General features: G+C 38.7%; 1 protein-coding gene across 3 annotated transcripts in view; it reads left to right on the top strand.

Moving 5' to 3' along the window:
• The first annotated feature begins 3,860 nt into the window (after positions 1-3,860).
• The window catches only part of LOC134586604 (ephrin type-A receptor 3-like), a 200,073-nt gene continuing 177,027 nt past the window's right edge, over positions 3,861-26,906 (top strand). For all 3 annotated transcript variants that reach the window (XM_063442227.1, XM_063442226.1, XM_063442228.1), the window contains exon 1: positions 3,861-4,031. In XM_063442227.1, coding sequence (XP_063298297.1) covers positions 3,944-4,031 — 88 coding nt within the window. In that variant the 5' untranslated portion in view covers positions 3,861-3,943. The remainder of the gene's footprint in view (positions 4,032-26,906) is intronic.

Raw genomic sequence — 26,906 nt, 5'->3', positions numbered from 1 at the left:
GGTCCTTAAGGGGTTAAAAGCCCTCCTTTTCTAATGCAGCTTTGCAAGACAGGTGCTCTGCGACATTGTTGCCTCTTGAGTTTAGCTCTACTGAGCTAACCGAACCAGGATGTATTAGTAGCAGTTGTCTGATTGATAACCAGGGAAGTGTGACAAGGTTAATTTATAAAAGTGCCAATTTCTTAAAAATCTGCACTGTTTCTAAAATGATAAAAAGATGACACACTCTTCACACATAAAGCACATCAGCAAGTTAAAATGCTTTTGGGGTTTGGAGTGTCCCTTTAATGATCTTCAGTGACACTGAGGACACCAACATATCGAGACCCAAAAGAATTAGACAATATTTTTATTAAAGCACATACAAAGAGTTATAGAGAAAGAAAATGAGAATTGAATCCATGCCACAGAGTAAAAGTGATTAGTATAAGTACTCTCAAAGTGTATATGAGGCAGGCAGATATTGGCTCCGTAATTGAGACTCTGTTGTTTGACATGCTTTAGCGATAGGCATAATAAGCTCTTCCTGTTATACATAATAGTCTCCTGTTATCTTGTTATCCATCAATTATTCCAGCAAGATCAATGAGTTTGATCTGTTATTACCAGAAACTCCCATCAATATTGATGCGGGTATAACTGGCACAGCCTGATACTCCAGGGAAGAGAATTGATGCAATATACAATCGCAGGATTGGGTGCGTTTTACTCATCATGTTCAATTCCAAACATGGAGGCATTTGTGTGGTCCAAAAAAACAAAACAAAGTGGCAGGAACTGGAGTACCCTCAGAGCTGATTTCAAATCACAATCAGGGCCAGACTGGCCCACCGGAATCCCGGGAAGTTTCCCGGTGGGCCGCGGCACCTGGGGGGCTGGAGATGGAGAGGGAGCCCTGCTCCCTATATTTTAATAATATCGCGGCCGCCGGCCGCATGTCGGTGCCGCCGGGTGGCCGGTCCGGTGGCACACTCTGAGGTGATTACTCACCTTGCGGCTGGCGGCCCCATCTCCTGTGCTGACAGCTATGCTGCTGTCAATATCAGCGAGTGTGCCGGGTGGCCGCCTAACCGGTCCGGCGGCACACTCACTGATAATGACAGCCGTGCAGCTGTCAGCACAGGAGGACTGAGGGAGGGGGCGGAGCTAACTACCATGCTCCCTCGCGGTTCCCATAATTCCCAGCATCTACACATCATAGAGTAGGGATTACTCTATTATGTGTAGATGCTGGGAATTATGGGAACCGCGAGGGAGCATGGTAGTTAGCTCCGCCCCCTCCCTCAGTCCTCCTGTAAAAAGGTCAGAAGGGACACAGAAGGTGAAGGGGGGGACAAATAGAGGAGAAGGGGGGGCAAATTTAGGGGAATGGGGGGACAAATAGAGGGGAAGGGGGGCAAATAGAAGGGAAGGGGGGAGGCAAATAGAGGGGAAGGGGGGGACAAATAGAGGGGTAAGGGGGGCAAATAGAGGGGAAGCGGGGCAAATAGAGGGAAAGGGGGGAGGCAAATAGAGGGGGAGGGGGGAGACAAATAGAGGGGAAGGGGGGAGAGACAAATAGAGGGGAAGGGGGGAGACAAATAGAGGGGAAGGGGGGCAAATAGAGGGGAAGGGGGAGACAAATAGAGGGAAATGGGGGCAAATAGAGGGGAAGGGGGAGAGAAATACAGAGGCTGGAGAAGGGTAAAAAGAAACACACAGGGACTGGGATGAAGTAAAAGATGCACAAGGGTTGCTGGAAGAGGAAAAAAAAGGAGACAATTGGAGACAAGATACACTAAACAAGGTAAAGGTAATAGACGTAAATTGATGTGATCCTGACAGTAATACACCCATATATGCATGAATATTGATGTGTGTATTAGTAACATATAATTATGCCTATAATATTTACACATATAGTAATATACATTTATATATGCATAATACACACATAAATGTCATATATATATATATATATATATATATATATATATATATATATGTGTGTGTGTGTGTGTGTAATGAGCACGTATTGGCCCTGTCTTGTTGCTAGTTGCATACTCATGCACAATAACATATTCAAAGTGAAGAGCGCACCCATAGAACCTCAAAATTAACCAGATCACTTCATTTTTTTTAGTTGTGCAACTGCAGACATTCAGCATTTCAGTACCGTTACTAAAATGTCCTTAATAGGCCAAAGTAGTTGTACTGAAACATTGATTACACGCAAATGTACGTCTACTTAAAATAAAGGCGCTCTTTTGATTAATTTGAAGCCCTATATGCGTTCCTTCGTTAGAGTTTTCAATTTCAAGTTATTTTTTCACCCTCTATATCAGCACACTATGCTGGCGCGACGCATTATTGGGCTGGTATAGAATTTTTTTCCAGGGCAGATTTTAGTTCCCAGTCCGGCCCTGATCACAGTATGGTTTCTCAAACTTTCAGGCTCCCAGTAGAGCCCTTGGCAGTTTCTTCTGTAGACTACTTAGTAGTATTTTCACTTTTCAGTGTTGCAATGAACTAGCCACCAAAAAACAGCAAACACTTCCTTCCTCCTAGTCAGACCTAGTGCAATAAACTTGAACTACTATTGTCCAGAGAATAGCAAATTACATGCATGGTCACAGGTACTGCCGGGTAAAATGCCCAGTAGCTACTTACATAAAACATGGGGTATACATCAGTTTTGTTGCAAGATCTGTCATTAATTAAAGAACACAAGGTTCCAGCTTTCTTGGGAAAAAAACACAAGTCAGGCCCAAGGTCGTTTGAAGGGTTCAATAACCCTCAGTACAAACATTGTCCATTAGTTTTTTACATGCTAGAGTTTATTGCCTTAGGCATTGAAAGGGCCTTTTGGAGATGATTCCATGTTCAGTAGGCTTGTATAGACATTGAGCTGGTATTGAGATCTTGGGGACATCACTAAAGTTTGTCTCCTGATGCTGATATGTGCTCAGTGCTACATCCCAGGGGCCAATGAGGAATAGGGCATGGTAAATAACTTCAGTTAAGTAGATGAATCAATACAAGTAAGCTGAACCACCTGATGCAAGTGGTGCCAAATAGGTAGTTCAGGAGACATGCTGTAAATCGAAAAATCACTATAAAGTGTATATGCAGAACAAAACACTGAAACTGGTCATTCTTTTTGTTGGAGCAGGATAAATCTATGATGTTGGAAGCAGGATAAACTCTTATTTGAATATAAAATAAATGTCACCACATCCTGTGAGTAGTGACATCACACCTATGTCATTTCATCTTGTCCCCAACATCGGATGATGAAAACACTGACGTTCTGTGACGTCCACTTGGTTTTGCTGTCCAGGGAATTCATTTTTCCAGGTAGTAAATACCCCTTATATCAACACACAACGTCGCCATGTGAGTACTATAAATATATTGCCATGTATGAATTATTAAGACTGGATTTGCGTACAGCACATTTCCCCACTCCTTGTGTATGGACCACATGGGCACCCTTTGTCAGTTATATCTGGATAATACGCTTTATGTGTTCTATCAGCTATTTTGAATTCTCCTCTACCTGTACCATACATTTCTTACAATTTGCAAGCACGTTTTTTACATTCTCTGCCCATTTCCAAACACAGAGACAGACTGGCAGTTGTGGAGTGTTGAAGAAAGACATGATGCAATACAATCACTGTATGTATGAATTAGTGTAGTTGTGTTAGTAAAGACACACAGTGTGTATGAGATCCATTCAAGGATTCTTCATGCTGGCTCTCTGCTCATCTGTAAAATACAAGCAGCCACTATACAATAGCAGCATAATACACAGGGAGGGGTTATGGGAACAGTATTCCCATCCAAGCTGTGTTGTGCAGTCTGCTCTCCCTCCTCCCTCCCTCTCTCTCTCTCTCTCTCTCTTCTCCTCTCTTGCTCTCAATAGCTCTGTAAGTTTGCTGTTTCTGCACATTGCTTCGATATGTCTTTCTGGTGGATTTGTCCTGCTCTTCTCACTTTTTGCACCATATTTAATACCCAGGCTCTGAGGACATACCCATCCAATGAAGGTAGGTGGCTCATGGGGAGATGGGTGCAACCTGAACTTAACATCTTCATTGCCATGTGTTGACATATCAGGCAATGAAGGGGTTAAAGCTAAAACCTCCTAATTCCAGGTATAAATGATTTTTTAATTGATGTATTTATTTTTGTGTGTAGTTGCTGTGTGAGGTATAACAGTTGTCTTGGTGTATATCTGGAGCATTACTAGCAACGTTCCATTTGATGTACGTGGGATTCTAACTCTGATACAGTTCTCACTCCCCATCAAGAGCCCAAGCGAACTAACAGCAGTGCTGGTGTAAATGGGTTAACTTGCCAGGAGTAGTACTCGCATTATTTGTGGTCCCACTGAGTTCTGAAAGAACATAATGCTTTTTGTGTTATGCGAGTAGGTGGCTTTTTCTAATAGATAAAACCTTAGTTTGAGAAGATAGGTCACCACTTCCCTGTGTCAGTGTAAGTAGCATGTCACAGCTGAATGCAGGGAGCTGTCAATCTAGGGCTCTTCATCTCCATTAGACAGCTGGATTGAAAACCCCTTTATATTCTGGAGAAGTCACAGGAGAGAGACAACCGATGATAGAAGAAGGGACAAATAACAGGGGGAAGTGAAATGGCTCTGAATGTCTCATCCGAATTATTAGTCAGATAATGACACTTACAACCTAGCTTGGAGGTTCTTTCATTTCACAGCTGTTATATAAACAGGGCCATGGTATTCCATGAAATATACTATTAACCCTTTAAGGACCACTGACATCCCATAATATCTAATATCGAGAGGAATTACATAATATGAATAAATCAAACAAATGACAAAAATTATATATATATATATATATATATCATCTCTCTCTCTCTCTCTCTCTCTCTCTCTCTCTCTATGTATATTACAAATCTCATTATGGGCACACATGTTGTATATGGTGGTGATTAACTATATGAACAACTTGCTCACCAAACATAGACTTTGATATAACTGGTACTCTCCTTGTAGTGGGTATAGATTAGACTTTAATACACAGGATATAGTGATATGTACAATGTATACAGTAGCCTGTCTATACTTATTAGTGATATGAAAGTTATGTGCCTAGTATTTATTGCTCTGTATATAGGCAAGCTCACCATCCCAATATACATGCATGTATATAAGCTCACCATCCCAATATACATGTTTTTTACTGGGTGCATTTATAGTGGTGATCAGTTGCAATCTATCCATATGAGTTCTGTAGAAACCAATAACTGTGTTCTAAAATTAATTAAAATAATGTATGTGTAGATCTATAACATGTACACGTCAAAGATGATCAAACAGTGTGTTATCTGTATGTGTTTAATATGTGTATATGTATATCAGTATATCTGTATCTCCATTGAGATTCCCCTTTTGAATCTACATGTGTATTTTATTATTACTGTATATGTATCACTGGCTTAAAGAAACAGATCATTCTATGGGGACGATAGGAAGGGAGTCTATTGATGTCCCCATGCCTAATTTATTATTGATAAGGACAGTTTGTGACCGGCTGGAAATTTAGTGCTGATAGATATTAGTGCTAATACTAGCGTTTAGGTCCAGTCTATCTCGGAGAATATAAAATAGTCAGTGAATGAATTAAGAGAGCACCTAATGAGCTTCTTCTATAAGACTATGTGCTTTTCAGTAGCACAGGATGTGTGGGTTATATATCCATCTGGTAGGATATGCACTTATTGTATGAGGGTACTATTTATGTTTAATGCATTTATTTCCTCTGGGTTATGTTGTTAAGATAAATTATTAAATGTCGGTCAATGTTTATTTATACAGACTTGTTTAGCCATAAATAAAGAAAAATACTATTTTCCTCAATTTTCAATAAAACATTTTTTTTAAAGGAAATATGACATGGGAATACATGTACAGACTGATTGATATAAGTAGATTGGGTTTTATAGTTGATATAGTAGTTTAGGGTATGTAAAATGAAAAAGCATATTTAGAGATATTACATTTTGATGTTCTGGCCCACAGAGCTTTCAATCTGTATTTTCTTGATAAGTGTTGCCTACTAAGTGTAGCTATGGCTTACAGTACATCCTTCTTTATCAAGTAAAAAGGAATCCAATTCTAATCAATAAGGGCTTCTTATCAGAAAGATCTAACAAACGCCAAACACCGGACACTCTATATTGCTGCATCTATAGCTTTGATTTTAAATTTAATTGACGTTAAGATGTTATCAGGATGGGACAGTTTATGTAACTCCATGAATAATAAATTTAGATATATATAAAATGCATACCAGCGTTTCAGTAAAATATTGGATGAATGTCTTCGCCTCCGCCCCCCCCCATCCACATTTGTGATTTCCCCTTAAAGATGACTCTATGCTTTATAATAATTTAAATGTCATACACAAAATGTTATTACCGCTGATTATATGAGTAAATAATATGCATCATTGCAGTGACTTTCAAAAGTCTGGCACGTGGCATTTCTTGGTGTATATCCGAGTGGTATACAAAAAATCCTACATTTTAAAGTAGTATTTCAAAGTAGGGTCAATGTTTTTCAGTGTAGTGGGATGGAGAGGGTTAATGAACTATCTCATGTTTCGAGTTATTGATTTATAATATCAACTCCACACACCAATATGTAAATGTTGAAAACGATTTCCTAACACACATTTTGAATGACTGGTACAAACAGATTTTAGATGTATACATCACTATAGATAGACGTTGAATTCCATCTGGTCACCTGTTATACACTATAAAGATCCACCAAGTTACACATTCATTTATATCTAGGAATGCAATGATGTACACACAGACCGACAGGCACACATGGGCACAAACTCAAATACACAGATACATAGAAATATAGTGATAATGTGGATGTAGAATTATACACACATTATAAAAACAGCAAGAAACAGAGATTTGAAACACACAGATACACACGCACATACATTGGTACTACTAGGAACATTGATGCTTACATACATGGATACAATTATAAAGGCATGTGTAAATAGGCCGACTAATAATGATAGACAAGTATATTAATAGGCTGATGCACATAGATAAGGGAGTTACAGATTCTCAAGTGCACATACACGCTACACTCCATGCAATCATGATATGTACATGACGCACACAAATACAATAAGGGTCATATTGACATATACATGAATACAAACATACACTGATGAACTGACATAGACACAATCAGACACACAGGATTAATTACGAAAGTGAGAATTGATGGGCAAGCTATGCTCACACTTTGTCTATTTTGGTGAAAAAAAAATAAGTTCACTGTGAATTCACTTTGAATTCCTGACAATTACACATTAGTAAATAACCCTGACAGAGTGGCATCAAAAGATATTATGCATTAATGCAATTGGAGACACATTGATACACGGAGACATGGATAGATTTGGAGGCACACTCATATTCAGTTAACGATACGCACAAACATAAACTAGTCTAAACAAAACATGCACATACTAACAAAAGTATTCACACACTGAAAGACACCCTGATACACAGAATATTAAATGGATAAAATACAGATACCCGTTCACACACAGAGTCTTTTAGAATTATTTTACATTTACTATTTCTAAAAAGTGTAGTACACTCTAAAATCAATGTGTTTACTGTACCCATTCACTTATACACACCACCATGTGATTCCAGAGTACACAGATAGCACACCTGGTTCAGACACTGACAATTTAAGAAACCAACTGATACACTATAACAAAAAAACATAAATAAATACACTGACATAAGACAAATATAGAAATAAAATGTGTTCTCACACAGAAATCAACACTGACAAAACATGTTCATAAATGTAACAATACACTGTTTCGTACCCGACTGAGGCATTTTAAACTTTGTTTCATATATGTAAAAATACATGATTACTTAGGTCTATGGCCTTTCCCCTTCCCAACAATCGCCCCACCAACAAACACACAGAGACTAATTTTGGGCTCTGGAATTGGCCTCAGCTCTTACTGACCAGAAAACTCTGAAATTAAACCGCTAAATATAGACACTCCGTGTCTTCAAAAACATAACAAGTTAACCCAAACTCATTGAAAAGTGCCCATATAAACATAGTTAGGGGATAGGGAGAACAAATTGTCCCTGGGTTAGGGTACAGCTTTTGGACATGTTGACTTTTGTAAATACAGCTGAATTGCCGAATCAATAATATTTGACCATATTGGCTAGCAGACATAGCCTTATAGTCCCGAACCCCTTTCCTAATTACCCCAGGGGTTCCTTACACACACAGCACTAATAAAACCAGGGTTGTGAAGTACTGACCGACATAAGGCACTCACACAGTGTCTTATTGACACACACATTCAGGAACTCATTGACTGAGAAAATGACACACTGATCTCACGGCTACTCTACAACGAGTATAGCAGTTAGACTTCTCCAATGACATTAAATCATCATGTATGATGACTGGAAACTAGGAGATATAAGAAGATAAGGTTTAAGCTGCTGTTATAAGGCAGCATATTCTTCACATGAACTTACATTCTACACACTGTAAACATTCTTTCAGCTTGCAAAATTCTTCTATTAAATGTACATATTTAAATTATATGTAGTACATCTTTAGATTGGCCTCTTACTCATTTTGAAATCAACAAATTAACACATTTTTACATTTGAGCAGCAGTGTGGTCAAGTATGCAGTATGGGGTGCAGTACATTTGCAGTTAGCATATATGACACAAGAAAGGCCTATGACCCAGTGCTATCTTAACAATTTGGCATTGGAGTTTAGTCATACAACTAACTAATACGTAGTTTGCTCTGCTTTAATCATAATTGAGCATTGCTATTGTTATTTTATGCTGACTGGAACCAGCTATTAAAACCAATTAAACCAATTCCCATTTTAATAACTGGTATGGTTATCCCTTGTCCAAAAGTGAAGAGCTATTAAAAGATGAATATGTTCATGGTTTACCATGTCCAATGAGTTAAAAGCAAAAATAAACTATACTTTACACTAAATGGATTGCTGAGAACCATGGGTAACTAGTAAACAATTGCAAATCTTGTGTAGCCATCTCCAGCATCTACAATTGATGATAGAACACTGATGGAAAACAGCTCCTAAACAGCATCCCAGATATCTGTATTACGATGTGTTACTTTAAGGGCAGTCTCTAGAAAAGGGAATCTGGAAACTTCTGAGGTCTTAATCACTCTAACAAGCCTGTGGCCATCTTTGTTGTCCACTGACCTCTCCAAAGTGTATGAAAGCGATACTGTGGGATGTATGTCATCGCATGGCATAGTGGAGCCTTTACACAAAGTATAAAACCTCTGACTTACCTGGGGTGTTCACCACCTTAAATCGCACTCTAGCACTGGACTGACTCCACACTGGATACCCACTCTCGGATAAACAATCTCTTTGCCTTTCAAACCCTTTTTTGACCCTTCTAGCTTTCTTTCCTATATTCTCTGTAAGATTCTTATTGCACTTCGTATAAGTTCAATTTAAACAGATTTATATTAACATTGTTAAGTATTGGATATGTTTGTTCTGAATAAAAATCTTAAATGGACACTATAGTCACCAGAACAACTACAGCTTAATGTAGTGGTTCTGGTGTCTAAAGCCTATCCCCAAAGGCATTTTAAAGTAAACACTGCCTTTTAGAATACCTAAGTTGTGTTATTACAGTTATAGTATTCCTGTCACTATAGTGTTTCTTCAGTGTACTATAATTCTAAAAAAAAAAAAATTAGTAGCCAGGCAACATATATTATTATTAATATTATTATTGTGCCATCATATTCTGGATAGCTGTACATTGTGTGCAAGTTATTGCAACAAACCAACTTACATACAGGAACTAGACATAACATGAGTTTATAATCTATTATATTTTATCCATTGCATTTTATCTTAATCTGCACTACAAGTGATTTTTTTTTAAGATTCATAAGGACCTAATTAAAATTAATTAGGCTCTTGCTATCATACCGTAATATTGGGGCTGTTTTCCTGTGTAGGTGTAATCTAATACAATACATGAATTAAGAAAACACAAAAATTCTGAAATCGGTTCCTTAGGTTCCTAAGTGAAATGAAGAAACAGACCAGAAACAAATATGGTTTTACAACAGGTATGGAAAGGGCAGCCTGGGTGGGCCATAAATATATTAACCGGAGCTCTCTGAATTGTTGAATTCTCTCTCTCTCTTTCGCTTGGCTGGGATCTGTAATGCAGTTTCGAGCATAATATAGTTTTACAGTATTGATCAATTGCTATGAAATGACTTGGAGAACATGGGGACGGGGGATGAGTGGAGGGGGTGCTGGATTCAGATGTGTGAGGTGTAGTGTATAGAGGGCTGAAATGGATTAATGAGGTCTTAAGTCTAGACTTGGATGGCTGCAAGGCATAACCGACATATAACCAAATTTATCCAAATGTAATTATTTCTTGCATTTTATCAGCATGTTTCCATATTTTAAATATTGATTTGCATTAAACATATTAAAAAACACTGAGACACAGAAACCCATCCAAGTAATAGTAGTGAGAGTCTTTGTTTGTGTATATAGGGCTGGGGGGGGGGGGGGGGTCAAATTGTGGCCTCCTTGGACATTGTTGGACTGCAACTTCCATAAATCCCTGGCTGTAGGGTAGCAAATAATGATGGGTTTGTAGGTCAGCAATAATGGTTCCAACTTATATTGTATACAGTCCAGTATGTTTAGATTATAGATCACTGGAAAACACTGCAAGGACAACAGAGACAAACTGACACAACATATTGTTTGTTTCATTCATAGGAAATGCTGTACATGCTGAATGCTCCTGTTTGCCTGTGTGAGGAGGAGTGCATTGTGTATACGCTGCAGCTACTCGTTTGCGTCACTATGATTGCATTGGTTATACACCAGTTAGAGAAGAAACGTGTTCGCTGTTTATTCTTTGCTCTGAGAACTCTGCGTTCAGCAGTGAGGCTGAGTGAACTATACATTGTTATTCTGTACATTGTTTTAATATTGTTTAATGCTGCATTGATTAAACAGACCCATAGACTTGAGGTTTATATCAAACTTGACCTTTGAGCTGAAATCAATGTCTGGAGAGACTGGGATAGTCAGATCAATCCATAGGGTAAAATTGTCTCTGGAAATGTGTCAAGGTTACTTAGCCGTGGGTCATTACCCAAAGTCGTCACACAGAACGTTCCAAACAAGGGGAAACACTGTATCGCTATGTGTACAAAAGGCTCCAGCTAGTATTGTATAACTCATATATTCTGAAACATGTGTCTTCTTCTACGGGTCAAATGCACGGATAACACACCGTATTTAATGCAAACATGGCCCACCTTTCTTTCTTCACATGGGTATAAAAAATGCATAATGTCAGTCTGTGCTGACAACTGTCTATTTTCTATATACTTATTTGAAGACTGTATTCGGTATTAGATCTTCTGGATCCTTTGTTCAGGCACTGAGGATTGTACTGTCACTGTATAGCAGGTGTTCTGCCATGTATATAATGTAAAATCATTGTAAGATTCCCATGGGCAACCCAATATCTTCATGCATCATTTTACTTTCGGTAAACGTGGTAGCTATATCAATCTTTCATCATGTTGAATATTTTTGTGTTTCATGAGATTAGGAGCAGCAGCTGGTATTTGGTAGAATGTCCTTAGTGTATCATCCACAGGATGTGAACAAGGCGTGACGCAGGTGTCCAAATGAATAGTTGTCTCCCAAAGGTATTTTAACATTGTTGGTGGTCTACAGTCACTTTCTCCCTGCTTTGAAGATATAGGGAAACAGGAACAACATGCTCAGAAATTGCCTCCATCCACGTTCCCAAGTTGTTTTTCCAGAAGAAGACAACCATAAAATTTTTATCTGATAAGATATAACTTAGTATCTGTCTAATCTTATTTAAGGGGTTAATCTGTTTCACTGAACGTGTAGCAAAAATTAACTAGATTAATAGTACAACCTATTCAGTGTGACACTATTGATCATGGACAGTAGCTGATGTCCAAGTGTATGATGTCTACTAGACTTTGGAAGGTACAATATTATTGGTTTAAAGGGTTACTCCAACCATCATAATCACTACTACCAGCTGTAGTACCTTTGCACCAGTTCCCGGTAATGGGGCAGACTGTTTTACAACTCTCTCAGCCAATGAGTTAGAATCTGTGCATTGAAATTTGCACAGAACTGATTTTAACCAGTCCAAAACTCTAGTTCCAGGCTGGCTAATGACATCCCAATGACGTTGCCACATATGGAGTTACACCTCTGGCAACAGAAGGGTTAAAATCATTATGTGCAGTGTTACAAAGTTAAACCGTGGACATACAGACTCCAGGCACCATGATCACTGCAAATCACTGCCTGGATTAACCCATTTCGCAAAGAAAATGTTTGAGTAAGCGAGTGAGAAGGACGTTAAGGGTGAAAGAACTAGGGATGGTGCGTTTAACTGACAGAAGGAGATAGACAAGTTCGTTTAACACAACTTCGGATACTACTGTCAGATTTTCTTCATAAGTAAATGCATTTTATATAGATTACAAATCTCCATGAACAACCTGGCTCTCTTTTAAATCACATTCCCTCCCCTCTTGATGCTCCCAATGCCAAGCCTCCCAAAACATCTTATATAACCTATGCACAGGCTTTGTAAATATCAGCGATAAAGAACAGACGGGAACAAATCGTATGGCAGCAATGCCCCTCTTACACCATTAACATGGTTATCCAGTAGAGACCATGAACTTTTTTAGGATGACATAACTCCCACCAATCCCTAGTTAAATTCATAACAATTCATTGTTTAGTGCATAACCCATAGTGCTTATGTTTTAAATACGCATCATAGTGTCTTAGAATTAAATATAAGTTGAAGGATTTACTTCTTTGTGCCAAGTTGCAAACATGCAAATGTTGTAATAGACAAAAAAAAATTAAAAATAGTTAATGTTTTTCGCTTATATTGGTTAATAACAAGTGTCATCTCATTATTGTCCTTCCATATATTGCATATGTTCACTGTCACAACTTGACTTTTGTATTACCCAGGGATGGACATGAAAGGTTTGTAACCATAGGAAAACAGAGTTAAGTAAATAGGAGAGTTATATAAAGAAAATGGGCGTAGAGTTATTTTGCTGTAGAATCTCAATATACATGTATAGTTACAGTGATAGTTCTAAAAGTGGAGAAGACGATTTTAACATTCCCTCCATTTCAGGGAGATTGTTCAATAAGTAGTAATGAAGACAATGCTCACTTTAAAGGAACACTATAGGAATACAAACATGTATCCCTAACACTGTAGTGCTGGTGTGGCTGTTTAGGTCCCTAGCCTCCCTGTCTGTGGAGTCTACTTACCTTTTTTTCCGCCGCCGCTGCACCATTCTAGCCGTGGCCGGCCTGGCGTATCCTGCCTTTATGGCTGAGATAAGTCTTGATGATCTGTGCCAATCCAATGCTTGCCCATAGGACAGCATTGGGAGGATATAGCGCATGCGTGGCAAAAACTGTGCTGCGCCAATTAGCATCCCCTTATAGTGATGTATTGAATGAGTACCTCCAAGCAGAGTGTGGTGACGCTAAATGAAGGTGCTGCACACTATGCAGCACTGACACAGGAAGCACCTCCACAGGCTCTCCGAGTGACTGCTACTAGAGGTGTAACAGGCCAGCAGTATAAACAATGCGTTTTCTCTGAAAATTTAGTGTTTATAGTGCTAAGACTGCAGGGACAGGCTATAGACATTATAGACATTAAGCAGTAGTGGTTCTGGTGTCCCTTTAAGTAAGTATTTGTTCTCTGCCATTGGTTAGACGCTCTCTGTTTTGCTGTTTGACATCTGTCAACATGGTAGATGCTGTGTCTGTGTTCAACTGGAAAAGCTGTCCCTTAGTGTAGGTCAATACTAGATGACAAAGCAGAATCTAATAATCAAAATGAAAGTTTAAGAATTCCCAAAACTCAACTTCTAAAGTTAGCAAAATGTTAAAGCAGACATGTCATAAATTAGGTTTTGCTTTTTTCTTTTAAATTTTGTAACAGTTTTCATTTATAATTCTTCATCATGAACCAACACTGTCCCCCGCCCCCAGTTAATATGCTACAATGTATGACTGGAGTGAAAGAATGAGGAACTGTCATTTTTATAGAAGTAATAGCTTTGCTTTAGTGTGAGATTTCAAAGACACTGCTTTGTTCTCAAAGTCCATTTGAACCCTTGACCAAATTAGGTACTTTATTAGATCTAAATCCTGCCCTCCTGGCCGAATCACCCTACTGTTTCACTGTTTCTGCATATAAAATTCCGTCATGCTGGAACCCCCCACCACTCGTGATATCACATCTGTGGTCTATGCTTGTTTTAAGATAAGAAACATTTTGGACTTAACAGAAATCCAATGATCTATTCTGCCTCCAGTTCATAGTATTAATGTAAGCCTCACTTCTTCCAGTATCTTAGCGTAGGTAGCTGTATCTGTTAGCAAATGCTGAATGTTACCTATCATTGTGAGGTGACACAGTATATGTCTTTTTACAAGATATTGAATCATTATTAACACTGACGGTTATTTCACAAGAATCCCTCCGTAATGGTTGGTACTGAAAGAGTGGCCAAGGGAGGCCTGCTGTGTATGTTCAATTTCATCATATTAGAAGTCTCCATTATGTGTTTCCATTCCATGTTTAGACTACGTCAACCTCACCCTGATACCAACTACGGAGACAAATTAGTATCCACGTGTATCGTCTAATTGCAAGGACAGAGGTTCTCTTGGGATGTGTAGACGAATTATAAAAAGCACAGTGATTGCAGTCTGCATGTTTAATGCCCACGTTGCCTTTACTGTTTTGCTGATGAACTGGCTGTATAACCCCTTGCTCCATGTGTTTGTTTATAGTATGTCCCTAAGTAATACGGTGTTGAAGAATATAACTCATTGCAAAAGTATTAGAGGCCAAAAAGGGCTACAACTTTGGGAGATATTGAGCTTTGTGAGTGGTCGTGGACTGAGGGACGTCTTTTCCCATCGGCACGCTGGTCAGTTGCCCGGGGGCCCCATGGGCATGGGGGCCCCACCACGCTGCCCAGCATGCCCAGGCCGACAGGGGAGATCCTTTGATCGCTCCCGCCGGCCCATGGAGAGCTGGCCCTGTTTTCTTCTGGTGGGCCTACTTGGGCCGGTGGGGAGATCTCCCATTTGCTCAATGCACCCCTTACACTCTGCAACACACATACCACTCATCCCTCACATACATCACCTCTCTCTCTCATACACACACACACACCATTCACCCATCACGTACAGCACCTCTCTCATACACACCACCTCTCACACACAGCACCTAACACACACACTGACCCCTTTACACACACAGAACCCTTTACACACACAGCACCCCTCACCAACAGCAGCCCTCACACACAGCACCTCTCACACACAGCACCTCTCACACACACAGCACCTCTCACACACACACAGAACCCCTCGCACACACACAGAACCCCTCACACACACATCATCTCTCACACACATGAACAGCATCCCTCACATACAGCACCTCTCACACACATCACCCTTCACACACACAGCACCCCTCACACACATAGCACCATCCATGTGTGTGTGTATTCAGCAGTCTGTCTGTGTGTGTATTCAGCAGTCTGTGTGTATTCAGCAGTCTGTCTGTGTGTGTATTCAGCAGTCTGTGTGTGTATTCAGCAGTCTATGTGTGTGTGTGTTTATGTGTGTGTATTCAGCTGACTGTGTATGTATGCTGCAGTCTGCGCGCGTGTATTCAGCAGTTGGTGTACATGTATTCAGCAGTTTGTGTGTGCATGTGTTCAGCAGTCTGTGACTGTATTCAGCAGTCTGTTAAGATGGCACTGCATGGACTGTGAGTACAATTGATGTAGTTTGTTCAATTGCCTTTTTGGCTGTAAAAGTTGAGAACTTTGATCTAGCCAAAAAGTCCCCAATATTCACTTAGGGGTGGAACTACGCAAATATTATAATGAAAGGAGAGCCAGACTGCAAAATTAGGGCCAAACACCAACAGATCCAATTATTAGTGTGCACGTAGCATAAGGAAGACAATGGCTCTGTTACTCTGGTGCCTGGAATCACTAATTTTTAAAGATCTATCTATCTATCTATCTTCCATCCATAGGGGCACTTGAAACAGTGCACCATAAGTTTTTATGTGTGGAAAAATGTATTTGCAGTAGTTTAGAAGCACTAACATTCTTTTTCTGGAGGGGAGGGTGATAAGCCAAAACATATGGGACAAATAGTGTCTCTTTAATTATGTAATAGGTTTCAGAGGTAAGAAGACATTTTGGCAGCAGCACAGGGACAGCACAACAGCAGCTACTCCTGGCCACTGCCAAAATGTAAATATATAATATTATCATTTTTTTCTGCCCCAGCAGCCCCAGTGACGGTCTGAGGGCTAATAAGCCTAGGAATTTACTCAAATATATATTTAATAGATATAAAGCCAGGGAAGCCCAGGGTTGAATAGTGCAAGGAGTCATTTCTGACACTGTGCTGCCTATCAGTAATAGGTTTAATAACTCCTACTGCACATGCCCACCATCTTCTTTAAAGTGTTCTGTCACTCTGAAACGTTGTGAAGCTTCAAACTGCAGGACTGAGGCTGTGACTCTGAGGACTGATCAGATTATTATTCAATCTGTTTTAATCTGTAGTGATTGTTGCTTCTGTTAAAAATGTCAACTATTTCTTGGCTCCATATTACCAGCTGGCTGCAGATAAATTATACTGCCAGCAGCAAAGGTAGTGAATATATCAGTATCCTGCGGCTTTAACACTGTGTACTGAGAGCTAATAGTGAGTCAGGAGTAGCTGACATGTTTAGATTCTATCTGTATCTTGATGCTTTAACCGTGTGCACACTGTGTGCTGAGACATAATGGAGCAGCTGACGTTTTATAACTGCAGCAATATTTAATAGAAAGCTAAAGTTATTATAGCAGGAGCGTTACTGAAGATGAGATCATGTAAGGGAGATCTGAGAGAGGGCTAGGAAGATAGACAGAGAGAGAGAGAGAGAGCTGAAGCATTATACAGCGACACATACTACGTGGGTATCTGTGTATTGCAGCTCTGTGTAATCCATTACAGTGATCCTGGCTGTGTGGGATAGTGTTAAGTATCTCCTTATTGTGCCCAGCTCTGTGTGTTATGTCTCTGTATTTTACTCAGCTCTACCTGTTGCATGGTTATCTCTGTAGTCTACCCAGTTCTGCCTACTGTTTAGGTATCTATGTGTTATGCCCAGATCTTTGTATTCTATCTCTATTTTTCTCAGCTCTAATTGCGGTATAGTTATCTCTGTACAATGCTCAGTTCTCTGTTTTGTGTGAGTATCTATGTACAGTACAGGGAGGAGTAATATTCTGGGGTAAGAGTCTGGTGCCCCACCATCTTAAAACTTCACCAACCACCATCTATCTATCTATCTATCTATCTATCTATCCCAGTTAGTAAATACCAATTTTAGCATATATTTGCGACAACGTAAAAAAAAAAGCATTCAGACCATAACAAAACAAGTAGATGTTTCACTCATTTTGCCAATTAACACCATAATTTTGTCACAAAATGTTGCGCAAGATTTACCTTGTTTGAGAATAAATCCGAGACACAGAGCTGTTGGTCATATGCCGCTGTATAGTGATAACAATAGTAATATAATAATATTGGATCTGTTATTGTACTCACTCATTTAGTACAGACACACATTTGGCTTCACGTTTGTCCTAAATTATTTTAAGATTAACAGTTCTATTTTATTCTTATTAAATATTACATTTTGTATTATATTTGAAAAATGTGTTTTTCTAGCAAAATAAGTCTCCAATTTTCCTCTGGATTATTCATAAATTACTATTCGTAAATAAACAGGAAATAGCCCATCTTCTGCGTAGACTGCTTTCTGTGTGATTATCTTAATAGTTTTTCCTATTTCTGTAGAATATGCCAACCTTTTTTCTTTAACTCCTGAACACTACTTTGAATTTATTCATGTTCTTGGTATAGGGTAGACGCTGTGCCGTTTAGCCTTTGTGTAAAAATCTTCTGTTAATGAAAAAGAAATGACACCAAGTCCTGGCAATTATGCTTCTGTTCTGTAGTACTAATACGTTAACATCTGAAATTAGATTACAGTATTAGCCAGACTCCCTGCTTGTTTACACAGAAGTAGTTCAATGCCGTAGTGTGCTCTGGTTCATCCTATCACAGGAACATACTGATCTGACAGTCCCATTGAATGTCTTATTTAGGATTATATATGCTTCATCGCCGTAATGTCTTGCTTTGCTTGTATGCCAGACCAAGTACTTCTCTTTTTGGTTGATGTCTTAGCATAACACGCCATATTTTTCCTTGCCAAGTGTTGGTGTAGCAAAACACTAGGAAAAATGACAGAAATCATATTACATTTCTACCTTTTTCCACTGACCCAACAGCCATCGGCGAGTGAAATTTCAGACAGACAAGTGCCTTCAAAGTTTCAAAGCAGCAGCTTATTAACAAAGTTGTACAGCTGATGTCTGTGGCTATCAAGAATGGCATTACGCAAAATAGTTGGACATCAGCAGCTTAAATAGAAATTAAGTTCTAAGAGAGAAAACAGAACCATCTGTTCTGCTCATACATATAGATGCGCAGAAACACTTTATTTAAAAAAGAAAGAAGTGTTGAATCACATGTAAATTAATAATGTATTGGTCTCCTAACTTCACAGTGATTGATGTTTAAATTAGAGGTTATGTTACAAAAGGGCTGTTGTGTGCACTGTTCCCCTGAGACCACTTAATAGAAGGAGTTTTGCGGTGGTAAGTAACTTTTCGACCTGCTTGGTATAATGGGACTTGAAATTTTGAGCCCTTGATATTTCCCTCTCTCTTATGTATGACTGTGAATATGTGTATCTGTGTGCTTATGTGTTTGTTATATGTGGTATGTTTGTCTGTGTGCTTATGTGTTTGTTATAGTGATTCTGTGAGTGTGCCTGCATTATTGCATGATTGCGTGTGTGTGTCTATGACTGCGAGGATATGTGACTGTGAGTGTTTCTGTGAATGTAAGTCTCTTTGCGACAAAGTGATGTGTCTGTATGAGTGTGTTTATCTGTGAGTGTGTTTCTGTATGACTATGAGTGTGTCACTGTTCATGTGTAGGGCAAAAGGTTGGGATGTAAATATTTGGACTTGGAGAGAGTTAATTGACAAGAACATCAGTGGCTCTAGTTTGTGGAGGAGTACTATGGGGATCTAGTTCCCATGAAATTAAGTCAATCTTTGGTTACAGACTATAGTTCATAAATAACTGCTGTGTAGAGGCTAACCATAACATGCATACAAAACATGACTGAGCCTCGAGTTGGTGGAGGAATAGACTTGTCTGTGCTACGACTAGATCGATCCCATGGAGGCCCAGCAATGACCACCCCATTGGCATGCCACCAATCCAACCTTATTATGTCATATGAGCAATATATATTTATAAAGTCCGTGCACAAATGACTCAAAGAGTATTAGAATTAGTCATGATTCCCTTCTATTCCAGAAGTTTGGTCCTTAAGGGGTTAAAAGTATTTTATTGTGAAAATTGTAAATGAAAATTATTTGCATCCATTTATCTTCCACACTCCCTCCCTACCACTCCACATGTCCATCCATCCACCCATCCATAAATGCATCTATCCATCCATCTACCCATCTGTCCATCCAATGTAATTACACAGAGATTCCCTCTTGCATTGTTGATGCGTACTGGTGGCTGGCTTTTTGAGGATGACACTGAAATGGTTACTCAATGCAGTCATATTGCTATAAGCAGCTGAGCACAGAATGACGTGAAATGGAAACATGTCATGGGACGTGGGACTTCCAGTCTGAAGGGAATAGCACGCATACTCTGTATGAAGCATAGGAACCATTTAACATGTTCAATGCTAAACTCTTTGTTGATAAGCAATAGTTCTCTGCATGCATGGTTGAGACAATTCATGAATTACCAAGCTGACCCAAGTAAATTTCATATCAATATTCAAATTATTCATCTGTTTTGGTTCTAAACTTGTCACGATGGGTGAATATTCACATTAAACCTCATGATGTACAAAGACCTAAGGTTATTCATGTAAAAAACAAAACAATTCTTTCAGATTTAATGTTTACACAAGAAATAACCACAGTTATATTTTTACAGCATTTTGTATCACTTTGAAATTAAGCACATTGCGTGTTGACTAATTTTTAGAACCCAACCTTCAGTGAGATTAAGGTTGAATTTTCCCCAAAAGCCATGCCTCTTTTCTATTAAGTGGGTACTTAATTCAACAAGTTTATAACAGGATAATAAACTAACTGTTAGTCATTGTCAGGTTGGGTTCTTTTTGGCCCAAGTTTCGCTACGCACCCAATTTTGCATGTCTACATCTCCATTCAAAATAAATTGATTCCGATTTGATCCTAATTTCATTGGGCATTGGCTATATATCTAAAGGTATGGTTAAGATGCCAAGCACTGATTTTATGATGATAGAAGATAGCTTAGTTAAGTTTAAAATAAAAATAATTTCGAAGTCTGATGGTGTAGTGAGAGAGATGGGAGCAACATGACAGATTTTAATTAGTCTACCGGTAATAAAAGTGGTTGCCTGTGTGTGGTCATCAAGTAAACAGGAAACCTCATGGTTCTTCAGCTTCTCTAACATAAGACTTTAAAACACGAAGATCTCACAGTGATAGTTTGGGGAGTGCTGCAGAATGGAATCTCGATAGTTGAGGTCTATTTTCCAGAAGCTCAGTGATGTGTTTTGAACATCGTTACTACATGGAGATGTACACAGAAGACAGATATACTTGAAGATAAAAAAAATTCAAACGTTACATTAGTAACTCAAGATAAACACAGTTTGTCGTCCAAAACATTAAATGTAAAACTGACCCTTTTACCCTATCCTCGGAAGATCTTACAGTAGCAATAGAGGTCACTCCATTTGAGCACATATTAAATGAACATACTCTCTGTCTGCCACTATACAGATCCTATCATTCTTCTCTCAATCAGATGTACATAACCTCCTCTCGGGGAATGTTCTGAGCGGTGGGAATTGAACTAAAGCTGCCACTGACGTAAAGTGGAGCTGGCTTCAGGCAGATAATTCAAAGAGTCTCTGAGGGACATGCTCAGCACAGCTCATTAACCCATTCTCCCCTTGCCTTCCTACATGGCTTATGTCCATCCACTTGCAAATAGGCTACCGCAGTTATTGTGTAAGTGGGGTGTAAGCCTGTTAGACTGCTTCAGTTGTTTAAGAGGGAGTCTAAATGACTCGAGTTATTCCATAATGCAAGGTCTTTTAAATCAAGTCACAGCATTAGAAAACTAGCAGCGATAACTACACACCCACCACATCTACACTGTGAAATGCAGGAACTTCTAGATAATTTATTAGAAAAAAAAACGCACAATGCAGCATGTGAAAGAGGAATTGGATAATATTTGGTGTGGGTGAATTAGTAAACACAAAACCTTTCAAGTCTTCCCCCAGCCTAAAGTCCTTTAAGAGATCCCTCTCTACATACCTCAAAACAGAATGCACGTATCATGGTTGATTATATATTTCCTACCTGTTCTAGGTTACATTTTGTATATATTGTGTATTAATATTGTTTTTGTATTTTATTGTACCCTATTGTATCAACGCAATGTTTTGTGGACCCAGGACATACTTGAAAACGAGAGCATTCTCAATGTATCTTTCCTGGTAAAATATTTTTTGAATAAATACATAATAAATATACACAGCACCTAGAAAACCACATTTACTTACATTTGCCCCATTTTTATAGTGTTGACTGTGCCTCCAGATTCAGGGCATTTGGGAGATATGTCTATTAAGAAGAGTGAATTATGCAAATGTGGCACAACTGTATTACACTTTCATATTGCTTTATTAAATAGTTTTAGGGGGAAAAAAATTATTTATATTTATGACTTGTCTTAGAGATGCCCCCAGCCCCCACACACCTTCTTAGACTAAGAATCTAGAGCAGTCTCTGCAGGGACTGCTAAACATTTACTTTGTCTACAACTTGTTCAGTCATTTTGGATGACTATGCATGAATTTGCAGCTTAACCCTTTAAGGACACATGACATGTGTGACATGTCATGATTCCCTTTTATTCCAGAGGTTTGCTCCTTAAGGGGTTAAAGGAATGCTATAGTGTCAGGAACACAAACATGTATTCCTGACACTATAGTGGTAAAATCATTATTTAGCCTCCATTGTCTGCCTTTAAAGAGGTGATTTTGCTTGCTCCACCTCTGTGGCTAAGAATATCGGTTTTGATGTTCTCAGCAAATCCAATGCTTTCCCACAGGGTAGCATTAGGAAGCTATTGTGCATGCACAGCAAAATTCCATGCTGCGCCAGTAAGCATCTCCTCATAGAGATGCATTGAATCAATACATCTCAATGGGGAGTGTTCAGCACCTCCATGCAGAGTGTTGAGACACTGAATGAAGGACCCATGAAGCACCTCTGAATTACTGCCATTAGAAGCAGGGCCGGCGCTACCATTAGGCAAGACAGGCACTTGCCTTGTGCTCCAGCCTCTGGGGGCGCCATTCAAGGCTGTGTGTAGGAAGAGACAATTTCTCTCACCAAAGTCTGCTGACAGTGAAGATCCACTGCCCTGCCCTGTGTCAGCCACAGACAAAAAAATTGAGACGCAAGCACCGCAGGGGCCTCACTGCTGCTTCCTGAAATCAACAGTAAATAGAAAGTAGGAGGTGGTAACTGTAAGTGCTCAGATCTGGCACTAGGAGAGGGACCCCAGTCAGCACCATTAGAATACTACTACATAACTATAATATGTGAACTATGTACCTGCTGTATGCATGTGTGCATTGAACCTATTGTTTAATGAGTGTATTCCAATGCAGCTCAATGAGAAGTCTTTGCAAGGCAGGTACATATATGTTCCCTTGCCTGTACTATGTATACGTTTTTTTTTTTAAATGCTAATCATTTTCCATATCCATGGATATCCCGGGTTTGTAGCATATGTGGTACAGTAGTCTGTGGTGGTGCAGCATCTATTACTTTAGCAATAGTCCCATTTGAGGTGTTCTTTCTTTATTTTTTGTTAATTTTTTTTTTCTTTGTAATGAATCTTGCCAACCCTGGCAGCTGCACAGCTCTAACCAATTAATTAAAATCTCTGACGAAGGCTACTAAAGGAGGTGAGGATTTGTTTGACTTGCATAGCAATACACTATTGAAGCAGGTGAGATAAACATTGCCATGATTTATGCATATTGCTCCAGCATCTCAGCTTAGGTAGACCATGACGAGATGGGACCTCATTCACCCTAACCTTTGCAAACGCTATAAGTTCATTATCATGGTGGTTGATGTGTCCCTTTTATTGTGGAAGGGGCAACAAAGTAGATTTTTGCCTAGGGTGTCAAAAATCCTTGCACCGGCCCTAATTAGAAGTGTTTCTAGGCAGCAATGTAAACGCTGACATTACTCTGGACATCGTAGTTTACATTTAAAGCCTCCAGGGACAGGCTATAGACACCAGAACCACTTAAGTAAGCTGTAGTTGTTCTAGTAACTGTAGTGTCCATTTAAGTTCTACATAACCATCTCAGCTGTACACTTTAATGAACACAATGTGGTATACTTGTTGAGAAAATGGGTTGGAGACCATTGTTGAGGATGACTGCTTTGTTTCAATTCTTTAGTCTGTGGAAAAGCCATCCACCAACCATGGGTCTCTCTCAATCTTACTCTCCCTCACTTTACTCACATTAAATAAGCCACATTCTTTATTCTATCTAATTTTCACATGCATTGACTGCACTCCATAAATAAATAAATACACTAAAACATGTTTTTGCAGGTTGGTCACACCTGAGCCCCCACATACTGAGGGACTTCGTCCTAACAGCTTTCCACATTCCAACATACAGATTGGCACTCACTGGGACTCTCACTAATCAAAATAACTCTTTCAAAAATATGTCTGCCCCGATACAATTTTTCCCTTCTAGACCCTGATGCATGACTCCTGGATGAATGTAGGACATACAAAACAATATACCAGCTATATTAATGTTTACAGTATTAACCAAAAGCCTGAATAGGTTACCAGTTGCAAGTTTGGGGGCCAACTACAATATCTACAAGATCTATCTAAGATCAGTGTCATTTATGTGAGGATGATTCATGATCAATGATGTACTTATATTGCTAAGCAGCTGTCTGAATTATCTCATCATGTTTATTATATGTTGTAATAATGCCATCTCCTGTCTTCAAACAAAAACATATTTTTAAAAATGATGGAGCTGCTAGCTCCAAATGTCCAATGGGTAATAAAAGAAAAGTAAATTGCTATCTCTTCCAACAGAACAGCCATCCCGTTGATTCCCTCATTACCGATTTATTTTTAATTCAATGATTTTATTTAAGCGTATGTTTAGCATAACAAAAAAACAACATTACAATAGTAGTTATAGCAGGTACGTATATACTTAATTTTTACAATCCTTTGCCATTCTGTCCTGTCCCAAAGCTGGCCTGAATTAGTTAGTTAATCCCGCTCAAATGACGTACTAACTCGTTAGTTTCGGTATCTGATTTCGATCGATTCAGCATTTTACTTATTAATTTATGATAATGGTAAATATAATGATTTTTTATTTTTTTATTTGATCCATGAATATTTGTTTTTCAAAATTTGTGTCTTTAAATTTGGAGCTTAGTAGATAACTCCTATGTGAGTTTTTTTTCCCCCCAGTAGTGTTATTTATTTAAATTAAATAGTGTTGAAATGGAACTAAGGTATTTTTAAAATGTTGCCACCTGACCGCGAACCACATAATGCAGCCTGAATACCTCTGTGAAATATAATGGGCATTTCTACTGCAAATTATGGTTATTACGTGGAAATGGCCAAGATTGTTTCTGAACAACAGCCACCAGCGGGGTTTAATACACTCTGTCCCTTCCCTGCCTATTAGTGCCGCTTTACATGTTCTCCGTTTGTTCAAATGGAAATTTATGTAATTCAAATAGAGAATAGAGGTAACTCAGTTAAGACGTCTTTAAAGTCTGAGCTTTTTTTTTACTTATATATTGTAAAAAATATTGATTAATTTCACTGTTGGGTTTTGGGACCTCTTTCAAGTCTCTCCCAGGGTGCGCCAAGCACTGCCATGGGTGAATGTTCATGTTGACAAGACATAGGGGTAGAAAGCAGGAAGCTGGCAAGTAGTTATTGCAACTCGCCAATTACTTCTTAAGGATTAGGGAGCTGTAGTTCAAGAATAGCTTTCTACTGCAGGATTAGTCACATGCAAGACCTATTCCATCTAAAACCATTGCCAAAAACCATGTATATGTGTTAATAGGTGTCTTTTACTTCCTTGTATTCCACCCAGCTGTCCCAGATCTGGCTTCATAGTCCTGATTTGTGAAATGTATCCCATCATCACAGGTTTTTTTTGTTTTTTTGTTTTTGGGGGTGGGGGTTGTTGTCTTTTTGGTTCACCAAAGAATGTTGTGAAAAAGAGCAACACAGCAACAAAGGCAGTGAAGGGCGATCCCATGTTATAGTGCGCTCTGAATACTTTGGGTAGTCCTGGTGGGCTGATTTGTCTACGTTTACACTACTATATATCAACAGTATTGTGCATTGAATCACTGATATGGCACTATTTTGGCTACACACCCTCTGTCTTATTTTCAAAGCGCTCAATACGACTAAATTTTATTTGCACACAACTGTGTTTTTTTTAATTTTTTATAATGTTTAAATTCCACCTGCACGGTGTAAGTTTTTTTACTGCGCAGTGTCACTGACTGGCAAAGGTTTATGGGAGATGTTGTCCACAGCATTGGTCTGCCAGGGTTATATTCACTCAAACATAAATTGCTGTGAAATGACATTCCATTGGCAAATTAGACACGCTTTAATAATAGCCAATTTTGTTATCTCTATGTCTAAATCATGCACTTTTTACAATTTACCACAATTATATAAAGATTGATAAACATCTTCGGGTCACATATTTAGCAGATCACGTTTACAATTATGAAGATGTCATATTTAATTTTTTAGCTTGTTCTCAATTGAGTGGAAGATCTGGCACTTTAATCGATCAGTATATTTTTAGCTCAGCATGAGGTAATATTTAGATTGCTGTACTACTAAAAACAAACCACAAGGTGACACTATGCAGCACAGGCGATCCTCTCAATAAACTGCAATATTATGTTTATTATTTTACTGTTTGACTGCGTGTGTGTTTGTTTGTGTGTTTAGAAGTAATGTCACAATCAGTATGACACTGTTTATATACTATATACTTCCTCAGGCAGATACATATCTGTATACGTACTAGTTTATACATTACTATCCACACATTATTATAATTTTATTATAATGTACACTATGTGTATGTATGTGTTTTAATAATATAGCACTGTGACCATAGACTATTTTAAATAATAAAATTAAAGAAAATAACATTAATAAAAGCTATATTGTTGCACTGGTAAGCATTTTGAGATATATCACTCCGGGGGAGATTGTTAATTCACATTTATTAAATGTAAACTATCTGTGTCACAATATCGTTCAAGAATGATAGCAATATCTTTTCAATGTTAGAACAAAACTATCATCCTAGCTGTATGTCAATTATTGTTTCCTTATTGATTTGTACATATTGATAAATAATGGT

This window comes from Pelobates fuscus, chromosome 2 (assembly GCF_036172605.1).
Source record: "Pelobates fuscus isolate aPelFus1 chromosome 2, aPelFus1.pri, whole genome shotgun sequence".
NCBI classification, from domain to species: Eukaryota; Metazoa; Chordata; class Amphibia; order Anura; family Pelobatidae; genus Pelobates; species Pelobates fuscus.
The sequence above is the reverse complement of the archived record's forward strand: the minus strand, read 5'-3'. Positions and strand labels throughout refer to the sequence as shown.